At 47.8% G+C, this 13,249-nt stretch overlaps 1 protein-coding gene across 1 annotated transcript in view; it reads right to left on the bottom strand.

The window, feature by feature from the left end:
- METTL16 (methyltransferase 16, RNA N6-adenosine) overlaps positions 1-13,249 on the bottom strand; it is a 248,706-nt gene that overhangs the window by 99,579 nt on the left and 135,878 nt on the right. Inside the window, exons 4-6 of the mRNA XM_069227020.1 lie at positions 8,660-8,800; positions 6,915-7,030; positions 4,288-4,430 (exon numbers count right to left, since the gene is read on the bottom strand). Coding sequence (XP_069083121.1) covers positions 4,288-4,430; positions 6,915-7,030; positions 8,660-8,800 — 400 coding nt within the window. The remainder of the gene's footprint in view (positions 1-4,287; positions 4,431-6,914; positions 7,031-8,659; positions 8,801-13,249) is intronic.

Here is a 13,249-nt window from a genome sequence, read left to right as displayed (position 1 = left end):
CTGGCAGTCGTGGCTCAACCCCAAACACCAGAGACACATCTTGTGAGAATCTGTCACAGACATCTGTTAACAATAGTCTCTACAAGGTTTAAACCCTGTTGTTTTAGGAAGAGATGTATTCTCTTGCACACTGGAAAATATTAGGAAGGAAAAGGTGGTTTACCCAAGACAAAAAGTAGGAGCTAGCTCTGGATCAGTGTGCAAAGACACAGAAAGAAAGAAACTAATGTCAGCACTCTTTGGAGGTCTCTATATATTGCTCCAATTGTCACTTCTTGGCAGAGCTGAGTCAACATGAAATGTACAACACCACCTAACAGCGTGTAGGGACTAAGCTGAAAGGTTTTCAGATCCAGTCTGGCACTTGGGGATAGTCTAAAGTTACAGAATCTGCAGTAAGAGGTATCCATCAGAAACAAACCTTTTAGCAAACACACCACTAGTGGCGATCAGAACCCTTGAAGGTTGATCGGAAAGTACATAAAAGCAGGTGTGGCTGACAGCCTTTAACTTTGGCTACCGCAAGACGTTACCGTGCTAGGCACAGTCTAAATCGCAAGGAGTTGGAGAAGCAAAGTTTCAAGGGGTTGACGCCTTCTGAGTCACAACACTGAACAAACTCGGGCTCAGTAGATTTGGTGGAAGGGCTCCTGGCTGGCAGGATGACAATTGTGACCTTGATAGGAAGACAAAAGGACCCTGTCATCACTTAACTGTCCATGCATGGCGCCAAACGTCTTAAGGTTAGAGTGAAATACCAGACAACCTTGCTTCAAAAGCAGGTGAACTCTGAGCAGAGTGCAAGAGGTGGCTGAATGCTGAGTGCTAACAAATGGCTATACCAGATTTTCCTTCTCCCGATTGGGGCAATCAGACATAACCGGGCACAGTCCTCTGCACTTTCTATAGGTTTTTGGACAGATGCACACAGCAGGCCCTGAGACCCGCTGAACCTTAGAGCATCCCCCAGGGAACCATTTGGAGGGCAGAGTATGGTACAAAACTGAGGAAACTTCCTGTTATTGGACGTGACAAACAGATCTATCAATGGAAACCACCACTGGAGAAGGTTGCATCTGTCATGTCAGGATGCAGATGCCACTTGTGGTCCTCCGGTGAGAGACCACTGCTGCTAAGAAGAAGATGCACCACTTCTGAACTCAGTTCTTTTCATGAATTATCTCTTGACACTGAGTCCATAACACCACTCCCTACCACCCTCACCCTATCTGATGAAATAATGGATTTACGTATTGTTCTCCGACAGAATCTGATCTGAGATGAAACACAGAAATGCCTTCATTACAATACAGACTATCGGAAGCTCGAGTAAGTTTATGTGCAGCTGCTGTCCTGACATAAACCAAAGGCCCCTCACTGTCCTGTCGTGCATATGGGCAGATCAGCAAAGAGGTGTGTGTGAGCACTGTGGCCTCAGCATGAGGGGGGCGGTGCTGGCACCCTGAGATTGGAGAGGTCGATCTACCAGTGCAGATCTGGAGGCACAAACTGAAGATATGTACCTGAACAGAGAGGCATTCCAGTGGTGATTCTATTGCCCACTCAGAAACCACAGGAGGGCTTTCATCTGCTGTCTGACTTGAGGCAGCAACAGGATCCATGATGTCTAGGAGGTCTGGAACCTGCGGGACCAGGAATCATTGCTTGAATTTCTGCACTACTTTAAGTAGGATGCAAGGCCTTGATGTGGGTAGTGTCAAGCACTTCCCCATAAAAAGTCATCCTCTGATTCAGGGCAGGAAAGATTAATTGTTTGATATGGATTCTGCTTGACCAGCATCAGGGATTCTGTTTTCCCCAACCAGTCATCCAAGTACGGGAAAATATGAATTCCTGACCTTCAGAGTAAAGTAGCCATAGCCACCAACACCTTTGTCAAGATGGGTAGGGCCGTCGTCACTCCAAATGGGAAACTGCACCCTGGTAGTAGCACCTGTGATGCAGAACTGGAAGGCGAAAGAAGGCTCCTGGAGGTCCAGGGACACCATCCACTCGTCTGAGTTCAAAGGCAACAGGATTTCACTCCGGGACAGCCATGCCAGATAAACAAGCTCAGAAGGTGGAGATCTAGAACAGACCATAAGTCCTTCTTGGGAACCAAGACGTGGAGGGTGTAGAATCCCTTGTTTCTCTCTTCCAGAGGTACCACTTGGTCAAAAAAAAGGAAGAACTTCTTACCTCCATAACTGAAGTGAATTTTGCAAAGCACTATCTGAAGGAAGGAGGGTGGTGTGAAGTGAAAGAGATGAAGAGGAGGACACAACCCCAGAGGATTAGCTAGATGATTTATGATTTGTCACGATTGCCTCCCAATTGGTGACAAAATGAGACTCTCCAACCCCGGGAAAATGGTGCGGTGAGAGGGCAGTCTCATGGTTTTGAAGATGGCACAGTCTGCAAAGGTTGGATGGGACTGGATCTGCTGGTGCTGTCATCCTATAGATTCCCTGCTGCTCCAAAAGGAGTGGTATAGCTGCTGTGATGTTTGGATGGACTGAGACGGCTGCCTCTGCAGTAACTGTACTCCTCTGGAATAGCCACCGAAGCCACAGTACTGCTGGAAGGAACTAGGCCCAAAGAGTCAGCTGCAGTCCTGCTGTTTTTAAAATGTTCCAGGAAGGAGACACCCTTCTCTCCTAAATTCTGCTTACCATGAAAGAGCATGTCCATAAGCGTAGCATGGACACCGCCATAGGACCTAGTGGAACACATCTGGGCATGTTGAGGCAGAGCTGCAGCTGCACAAATAGATCACACAAAGATGCCCGAAGAGAACAGACCACAACTTAATGTTATGGTTAGACACATTTCGACCATCACTCCCCACGTCAGAAAATATTTTTGACATATGGTTTGGAAGGCTGTCAACTGTATTTCTAACTCCCACACGGCATGTACACATTACAGGCAAGTGAGACTATCAGTGCGGAGGGCCAAACTGCGGAATTAAAACAACCTTTGACCTCAGGTGTCAAGTGTCTTGGATTCCCTGTCCAGGGCTGCCTTCGGAAAGGCTCCTGAGGGAACCATGGGGGAGCCACTGGCCCCAAAGCAAAGCATGATGATATGGGATATAGCGCCTTACCTGATTCCAACATCATCTAAGGCACCAGGGACACATCAGGTAGAGGTTTAACATCAGGAGGTGTTGGGGTCTGAGCCGACAGAGTCAGCAAGCCCACGGGGTGCTCTCCACCATGAAAAACAGCATAGAAGGAGTTGAGCATTCCCTGAAAACAGCCAGCATTGCAAGCCAAATGGCATCAACCTGCCAATGGACCAGTAAACTCTGCCCTCATCCTTTAGTGGACAATGAGGAATAGTCCAGCACCAGAGAATGGTGTTGAAACTTCTAATGGTCCCCTCGGAGACGAGAACCTCTCCCTCACAGGGCATTGTTTGCATGCTTTGTGGGAAGCTGGGGTAGGAGGAATTGCCCTGGAGGGTGACATGGCTTTAGGAGGGAGAGAATGCTTCAGGATCTCCGTCCAAGCAGTTACCAAAAAGATGCTGAGCATAAGTTGGTCCCTCTCCCTGATGGCCTCTGGGTGCACAGAGACTAGGAGTTACAGGCAGCGGAGTGATGCCCGGTCACAGGCATGACATGCAGATGCCATGAGATCCCAAAAATACATGTTCTTGTGGGTTTTGGTCAAGTCTTGAAGCCGATGCAGATGAATCTGAATGGAGGCACCAGCGGAGAGCACCAGATTCTGTTGATGAGAAATGAGAAAGAGGAACAGACACCCCAGCCTGCATTACATAAAGGGCGCCCCGTCCTTGCTTGCGCCACGATGCACCTTTCAGTAGGCGTGCTGTGTGCACACTGGGACAGAGCACCTTATTACAATGAATGTACTGCCCCCGGCAACCGCAAGCTTGAACACTCAGTAGAGAACGGCAGCTTCCAAGCCCCTCCATACCCTCTGGGCAGAGGGGCAGAGATCCCCCTGCAGGCCGGTGCAGTGAGATGGCTACTGTAGATGGCACAACTGGAGAGATGCTGCAGGACCAAAGCTTTCTGGGCCAGTCTGGAGACAAGAGAGAAGTGTGTATAAGGCGAGGAATCTGTGTGGATAATTGTCCATCAGAACCACCAAGGAGGCTGGATTGTAAGGGAATTAAACATCTCTAGACTTTTGAAACGTTTTTGATGTGGTTCTGGGCCTCTGAAGTGAGCCCTTGAACCCCGAGCCCTGGCCCACAAGTGAATGCTTTGGAAATCCTGAACTGAGGCCCAAAGGCCCTGATCTGGTGCTCACTCACCGCAGTCTCCTCTTGAGCTGCAGACTGTCGTGGATGATCCTCTTGACGAACTCCAGCTCCCCTCCCTCGGCCATGATCTCCGTGATGCCTCCGGTGTTTACGGAGCTGGGGGGAGGTCTGCGCGGATTGCGGGAGTTTTCCCCCTGTCCCGGGAACAATATAAAATATACAACCATAAGTTAAGTTCTTAAAACAAAATGCCCCTCTAGTGCAACAAAAAAGGAAAGAGTCAGTGATAAAGTAACAGAAATGATCTGTCAGGGAGGGACAATCACATTTGTGTGTTTAATTGCCATTAGATCACGGCCATTGGAAATATGAGATTTTGCAGCTGCGATGTTTTCCACATAATAAAGGGTTTGCCGCATTTGCAACATAGCCCACCGTCTGCTGCGCTATATGCACATTTTAACAAAAATGTATTTCTACCTTAAGCGGATCAAAAGTTACTAAAATGCAGCAACATGTTTCGGCGCAGAGTATGGCCCTTTGCAAAGGATGGCTGTTCACCTTTCTGTTGCGTATTGCTATATTCAGGTGTTAAACTATTACTAATCAGGTGAAAATCCGCCCAGGCTGTGTTACCAATTGTAAAAATAACAAAAGAATGAGTTAGCGCTGTCAGTTATTGTCAGGCATCATTCACAAGATTTGGTCTTCCTCTGCCGCATAATTCCAGTGGCCTTGCATTAGAGTCTATGCTAGTGCTGTGCATTAGACTCAATGGTAGTGCTGTGCATTAAGTTCAATGATAGTGCTGTGCATTAGACTCAATGGTAGTGCAGTGCATTAGACTCAATGGTAGTGCAGTGCATTGGGCTCAATGGTAGTGCTGTGCATTGGGCTCAATGGTAGTGCTGTGCATTGGGCTCAATGGTAGTGCTGTGCATTGGGCTCAATGGTAGTGCTGTGCATTGGGCTCAATGGTAGTGCTGTGCATTGGGCTCAATGGTAGTGCTGTGCATTGGGCTCAATGGTAGTGTTGTGTATTGGGCTCAATGATAGTGTTGTGCATTGGGCTCAAGGGCAGTGTTGTGCATTAAACGCAATGGTAGTGCAGTGCATTAGGTCCAATGGTAGTGCAGTGCATTGGACTTAATGGTAGTGCTGTGCATTAAACTCCATGTTAATGCTGTGCATTAGACTCAATGGTAGTGCAGTGCATTAGGTTCAATGGTAGTGCTGTGCATTAGGTTAAATGGTAGTGCTGTGCATTAGGCTCAATGGTAGTGCCCTGCATTAGGTTCAATAGTAGTGCTGTGCATTAGGTTCAATGGTAGTGCTGTGCATCGGGCTCAATGGTAGTGCTGCATTAGACACAATGGTAGTGCAGTGCATTAGGTCGAATGGTAGTACCGTGCATTAGGTCCAATGGTAGTGCTGTGCATTAGGCTCAATGGTAGTGCTCTGCATTAGGTTCAATAGTAGTGCTGTGCATTGGGCTCAATGGTAGTGCTGTGCATTAGGCTCAATGGTAGTGCTGTGCATTAGGCTCAATGGTAGGGCTGTGCATTAGGCTCAATGGTAGGGCTGTGCATTAGGCTCAATGGCAGCGCTGTGCATTAGGTTCAATGGTAGTGCTGTGCATTGGGCTCAATGGTAGTGCTGTGCATTAGGTTAAATAGTAGTGCTGTGCATTAGGTTCAATGGTAGTGCTGTGCATAAGGTTCAATGGTAGTGCTGTGCATTAGACTCAATGGTAGTGCTCTGCATTAGACTCAACGGTAGTGCGGTTCATTGGGCTCAATGGTAGTGAGTGCATTAGGCTCAATGGTAGTGCTGTGCATTGGGCTCAATGGTAGTGCTGTGCATTGGGCTCAATGGTAGTGCTGTGCATTGGGCTCAATGGTAGTGCTGTGCATTGGGCTCAATGGTAGTGCTGTGCATTGGGCTCAATGGTAGTGCTGTGCATTGGGCTCAATAGTAGTGCTGTGCATTGGACCCAATGATAGTGCAGTGCAGGATCATTTGCACATCCTGGCTCCACAGGCCTGTCGTAGTGTGCTCAGTTTGTCTTTTATGTGAACCAATGAAAAACAAGGTACAATAAACACATATTGAGAAAAGGAGCCACTCACAGAATTACTCAACCTCAAGCGATTCATGCACAGGTTCTGCAGCTGGAATGACTAGGGTGAGGGGGAGGAGGGATATATGCCTCCTGTGTATGACATGTTTTAAGCGCGCTGTTCTGCACCAAATCTGTCTCCTAGAAACTGGAATCGCACAAAGGCCGCATTGATCAATGGTTACATCACAGTCACTGTGAGAAGGACAGCTTTGTTCTGCCGCAGAGAACGTTTGCATATATACAAGGACATGTGATTCTTTAACATTGTATTAAACATCAAAGAATGCTCTAGTATTTTAAATATATTAACTTGCGTAAATGAAACAATAAAGCATAAACCTTAAAGACTGATGTAATATAATGTGTATTTGTAAGTGCTTGGTTCATCCCTTTGGGCCTCTTGGCACTGAAACTACAGATGTTTACTATTACTCAACTGAGTGGTACTCATTTTATCAACCTCGTAAGGATGAAAGGCTGAGCTGATCTGCCGGGATTCCATAGGATAGAGTGTATGTATTAGTCCCCTGAGCCACCTGACCTGTGAAGCACTTACCTTGGCTTCTAGCTGATTGGCAAAAAAAGGGGGGTTGCACATGCAGAAGTCATACACGATCTCGGATTCCTCCTTCAGGGCATCCATCAGCAGGGTCTTCTGCGGCACTTTAACCACTAGGAGGAGAACCGAAGGCAGGTGTGAGGGGCGGGTCAACAGACATGGAAGGGAAATGCCAGTCACCTTCAATTCGATGGTAATTATTACAATACTGTTTGCGTGACTTAAATCTGAGCGAAGCCCAACATCCCCAGGTCTCTGCTGCCAAGGCAACCACATCCCTAGACATGTTCAACGAGCCCTGGCAGCTCATCCAGAAGCACTCTGCACTTTGGCACTTCTTGTTGCGCCTTTGCCATTATAAAGATGGGCCAACAAAGTAAAGTATGATACTTGCTGCTGGCTAAGGGTGCAGATTGGCTGGTGGGTCATACGAGTTATGGGGCACCTCTGGGCTGTGCACTTCACACATGCCAGCGTGAGCAATCATGCTTGTAGAGGATGCACTCAGCACAAAGTGGACAACAGTGTTACTCACTACAACACTTACTGGATTGGTTGCCTAGTTTGCCACTTTCCTCAGACACGCGGGGTATTTGTAATGCAAGTGCAATCATGACACATTGCTAGCCCTGCATAGATCAAGATAAAGGTAGAAACTGCGGTTTGGCCCCATCAATACTACTCATCATCGGGGAACTGGGGGGGAGGGGGGCGGGGAGGGGGTTTATCTAGATGAACTGGGACCAAGACGTCCCTGTAGAAGAAAATCAGAAAGTAAAACTCCACCCAAGTCTGCCATAGAAATTGCCTCGTGGAAATTCACTCCAACGAAAATAGGAAAGCAGTGTGTCGTCCCCCATCCAAACGCCACAGCGGTAGAGAACACAGGGGGTGCTGCAGTGTGGGCAGGATAACGAGGAGGAAATGGCAGGGCACTGCCAGACTCCCACTGCACAGGGGGAGAGAGACACTGCACTCCTGCACCCCCCCCCAGGGCGTGGAATGGGTCAGGCCTGCACAGGGACAGAGGTGTGGGCAAGGGAAAGGGGCACCAGCTTCTGGTCATCTTTGTGGCACCATCCAAGGGGCGCCAGGGCTGGGGGTTAAGAAACACGCTCCCCTGGTACCCCGGAATCATAGGGAAGGACGATCGGTGGGGACCACTGACTATACAGGGATGTGTGGAAAGAGGGGCTATGGGGACACAGACAGTTAAAAGTATCAGTCATGCCAAAAAAGAGGACATCACAAAGTGACTCCCCAACAACCTTGAAACTGATGGCACCCCTAAGACTCTCACCTCCGCGTTTCAAGGGAGACGGGTGCCTATAAATGACTTAAAACATGTGAAACCTTTATACAAGTACCATTATCAATGCAAATAAAGGTTAAAAAAGTGGGCCACGTAGATGTAACATCTCAATTAAAAGTGGAAATAGTTAAGTGTGATATAATTGTGCAATGTCATAAAGAGCCCACAGCCACTTACCCAATACATGAGCAGAGCATCTGCAAAGAAGTCTCTTAACCTTTTAGGCTTCTGACTGTAATAGAAGGGGCTGCCCTGAACTGTGCTTTTAGACCCACAGAGCAGTCAACAAACAAGACAATAAGGACACAATAAAACAACCTTTAGAAAAGCACATCATGTTGACTTTAGTGGGAGAGGCTATCAGTGAAAGGACAGGTGATTGTGCAAAGACAGAAGCAAGGAGGCTTGAGGCTCAGTTAATGTCCTGTACCTTTTATCAGCTCAGAGAGGTTGTTCTGCTCCACATTTTTCTTGGCATAATTGAAGCACATGTCATCTACTTCTGTCGCGAGGAAGAACCAGCCATTCAACGTGGCTCCAAGCAAGGGGTAGATGCAAGAAGCTCCTGTACCTGAGGAATCACAAGAGCGAGGTGAGAACCGACGAATACGCGGAATAAATGTTGGTGGTCATCACTCCACTTCATCCTAACTTACTATCGGCCATTGACTAAAGCAGCAGAAATATATTCAATCCTACAAAAGCCAGAAGTAGAGATTGCTCTTAAGGTCAATTTACTAATCAGTTACCCATGAGATGGACTGTTTACTGCATCCTTAACATCATGAGCCTCTGGCCACCATGACAACCCATCATCCCTCTCACATTCTCTTCAGAGCAACTTACAATCTCTTCTACTCACTCGTCAAACTCCAACTCACATCCATCCACCCCGTAACACTCCCGCATTCTTCCACTACAACCTCCTCCTGAAATAGGTAAACATTAGCCCTTTTTGGGAAGGAAAACAATTAACATCACGACCTTATCTGGCCTACTGTAGACCTCACCAAACATGAGCAGCCCAAAACACAGCAAAAGAAAGCGTCAGACCGAAGGGAGACCAAACTCTGTACATTAACTCCCTTTTCACTCTGCCTGCCCAGTCTGTGGCTATGGTGCCTCCCAGTCCTCCGAAGCTCAGTGCCCACCATCGAGCGACTCCACCACACGGCGCAAGACCTGGAGAACTTGCACAGAACAGGTGGGAAGAAACAACTTTCTTCTCCTCTGATTTTATGGAAGCCGGCCTTGTTCTCATGAAAGCAAGGGGTGATGCCAGATCTCAGAACCTTTGCAGGGTGGGTGGCTTTGGTTTCATAGCAGCTGTGAGTTACTGAAGGAGCAGCACTGCTCAAAAGTGAAGCAACTTTCCATCACCACTGGGTCATGATGACTAAGGAGGCATCAAGACTTTCTGAGCAGGGGGGGTGGCTTAGGGGGAAGGGCCCATGCCCAAATGTGTTCTGTAGTAAATAGTTGGGTACAAGCGCTTTCCGTTGGATATGGCGAGGTGTTTGCCGGATGTCACCCGGGAGTTTCACCGACACAGACAAAAAACACGCGCTCGCTCTCTTATCTCTGTTTTGAAGGCCTTAAAAACTGCTGGTTCATTTGAAAAATGTTATATTTTAAGTACTCCTGACAATATGCACTGCCCCGTAAGCTTCTTTCTCACCCTGATTCTCATATAATGTTGTTTCACAAGCTATACCAGTGTGACTTTGGGAAATCTGGAGTTTACACCCCCAATCTTACTCACCAAGCTGCGCCCCAGTCTTTGGGGTCTGGCTTGACACAGCAGCTGTCTGCTAGGCCTACTCTTACCAGGTCTAGAACCCGTCCACAGAACGGCCTTTGGCTTCCTCCAGCGAGCATTATTCACCCCTCATGGTATTAGCTATATGGAGGGCCATCACATGCTAACCATCCAGGAGGAGCTTCCATTGGAAAGCACGAGGGGCTGTTTTACATGAATGTATGTCGGAACGACGCCTGCCGGAACATAGAATGCCTGAACAACGAGGTCGGAACAATGACCTCGTTGTTATCACTAATGCCTTTACCACGAATGCCTTAACAACGATTTTTTGTTGTAAAGGCATTCCTGGTAAAGGCATTAGTGATAGGCATCCATTGTTCCTGCATGCGTCCCTCCTGGCCCCCCGCCCCCACCCCTAAAACTGAAAATACCCTGACCGCCCACCCCCGCCCCTAAAACTAAAACCCCGACCATCCGCCCCACTTACCTGAGTTGTCGCTTCATCGTCCTCCTCAGCAGACTCCCTTGTTTGTGCCTTAACCATGCATGTGCGTTGTTCAGCACATGGGTGGTTAAGGCACAAAACAACAAAGTTGTGGTTAAGGAAAGCGTTGTTCCGCTTTCGTTAACCAGGACTTTGTTGTTCCGGAGTCGGCCTTAAGGGCGTTTCCCGTTTTACATCAGAAATCCTTACACTGCTTGTTACGTTGAACTATTTCTCCTCTATATGCGTTTTAAACAGAACCCATCCTTATTTGCTAGATTTTCTCAGCACTGACAAAGCCCTTAAGGCAGGGTGCGAATGCATGTGTTTACATAAGTTGGTACATTAACTTCAAATCTACTGGCTTTATTAATGCTTGTTTTTTTTTTTTTTAGGTCTAGTACATCTGTATGTAATACTTGATGTTGCCGTAAAAAAATATATAGAACGAGCTTTGGCTCAGCCCAGCTGAGAGGCTCTTTCACCAAATGCTATTGGATGTTTCGTGTATCACTGAACCCTCTTGGGAGCACTGCAAATGAAATGCAAGAGGCACTATTTTACATCTAAAAGTACACTCAATCATCACGCTGTTTGTCACTTTCAGAACTTTATCTCTTCACTCGTTACAAACAAAGCAGCCCTTTTAGATCTTCCAGCATTTTGAAGCTCGGGGGACCATTGTGTCTCGTGTTTACACAGTTCATTACAAGAGACTACATTTCTAATCCAATTGTGGAGTGCCGGGGATCAGACACGCACACAGTATGTTCTGTATAGCGCTGGGAAGTCCCCAACACAGCTTAACAATGCCATCGTGGATGTTGGTATAGCGGGTGGATCGAAGATGGTGGATTTTTTAGTGAAAATATCCTGCCAATATTCCCTGAATGGGGGTAGGCGCAGGCCCGATGGAGAAACCCAATGTCCGGGACACAGCATCTATTGTATGTGGAGTCTTCATCGAAGCCTCGTTTGATTGGGTTTAGAGGTTTGTGATAAAACCTATGGATACATCTGAAGCGTGTCAAGCTGAGTCGTATGTGGAGAGCGAGGAACAGTTTGCGTGCAGCAGTGTTTTTACTGGTTGTCAGTAATCTAGCAATGCAGTGCTCCACTTAGCTTTAGCAAGATAGGTCGCGCTGTAACAAACTAAATAATATTTCTGCATGCAAACAGCATTTGTGCATGCCTGGCTTTGAAAGTGTTAGCATGTTAAAGGCAGACCTATTGTTTTTTTCCAAGGTTTGTTTTTAGCTGCGGCATCTCTCACTCTGGCGCACATACCGCTGAGCTCCTCACAAGGACACAGCTGTCTATCTGTGCGGTGTGAGTGCCTCAGTGCGTGTGCATGTTCTTCATGCACCTCGCATGGTCTGTACATACACACCGATCAAGCTCCTCCACCAGGCTAAGCCCCCCTTCCCCCTCCCTCATACTGCCAGTCCGTGTCCCATTCCGCTGGTCCATGTTCCTACAAGCGCCTCACAGTATCTGCCCATCTACCTCAGTCCCATGAAACTGTGCTGTGCCTGGATCTCCTCATAATCTTGGCCCAGGTACTTTCAGCTCCTCACACCGTCTCCGCGGGACCCAGTTTTATCTAGCTGTACTGTAAAGCGCACTGAAGCACTTGCATGGCACTTCCACGAAGGCAAGACTTGTAGGTAAGTCAGTGAATAAATGTTCCTGCCAGCCGTGCGTATCACGTAGACCACAGCGGTGTAAGGCGGTGTGACACTGCCCATGTGTCTGGCGGGGGCTGCCACGTGTCTATAGAGAGGATGGGGACCTTGAGTCAGCGCAGGGTCTCCCACCCCAACGCAGCATCAATGCATCCGTGAATGTGAGGGGAGCACAGCTGACAATGGGCAGCTCTCCGAGGACTGGCAGACCACAGCAGACGTGTCACAGATTCCAGGAGTGGATCCAATCACTGACGAGGTCTGTTCACCCTACAGGAGCCACCCAAGCTCCAGGTTATTACAATGATGTCAGATATATTTTATTTTCCAACTGTGGCCATCTTGTATAACACATTCTTTGAAACATGTCAAGAAGGCTAAAGCCCTTTGCGTAAACGAAAGTGACTTGAGTAAATAATTACAATTTCACACCCTATGATGCGGCTGTCCGTGTGGGGTATTTTCCTCCTGCCACCTCCAATACTACAGAAGCTGCCACCGATGGGGGAGACAGAAGGCGCCCGTCAGAGCAGACCTTAACAAACCGGAAGAGAACGCTTACCTTAATTTTAAATACGGAAGCGTCCAACACAGGAAATGAAAGGAGACAGGACACAGCAGAGGTCAGAAGATCACAGGAAAGTCGCATTAATTCATCTCTGGGTACCTAGAATACTGTCTGCAGAAAACAGACAAAGTGACCCATTCGGCTGCACCGCAGATGAATGGATGAATGCAGTGCAGACATAATTCAAAAAGGCAATCGATGCTGCATTGGCTTTGGCAGAGATGCCTTCCAGAAGGCAGGTCCATTCAGTTCGTGTAAATATTCAAATTCCAATGCAGTGGGCCCTTTCTCAGCAAGAGTAACAAATGCATTAGGCACCCGAGAGCCATTTGATGTCTCGACCTAGAAGGTCCTGACAGGACTGCTGTGGGCCTCAGTGGCGGACCAGGACATCCCCAGCAAGTTTCCATTTGAATCCAATCTTTGACGCCGCAAACAACAAAAAAGGAATCAGGCAGACGAAACATTAAAATGGCGAGAGGATGCAAACAGCACCTCGTGGTCTCATCTGCGCTTGATAT

This window comes from Pleurodeles waltl, chromosome 3_2 (assembly GCF_031143425.1).
Source record: "Pleurodeles waltl isolate 20211129_DDA chromosome 3_2, aPleWal1.hap1.20221129, whole genome shotgun sequence".
In the NCBI taxonomy this organism is placed as follows: domain Eukaryota; kingdom Metazoa; phylum Chordata; class Amphibia; order Caudata; family Salamandridae; genus Pleurodeles; species Pleurodeles waltl.
Note: the sequence above shows the minus strand (reverse complement) of the source record. Positions and strands in the feature narration are given on the sequence as shown.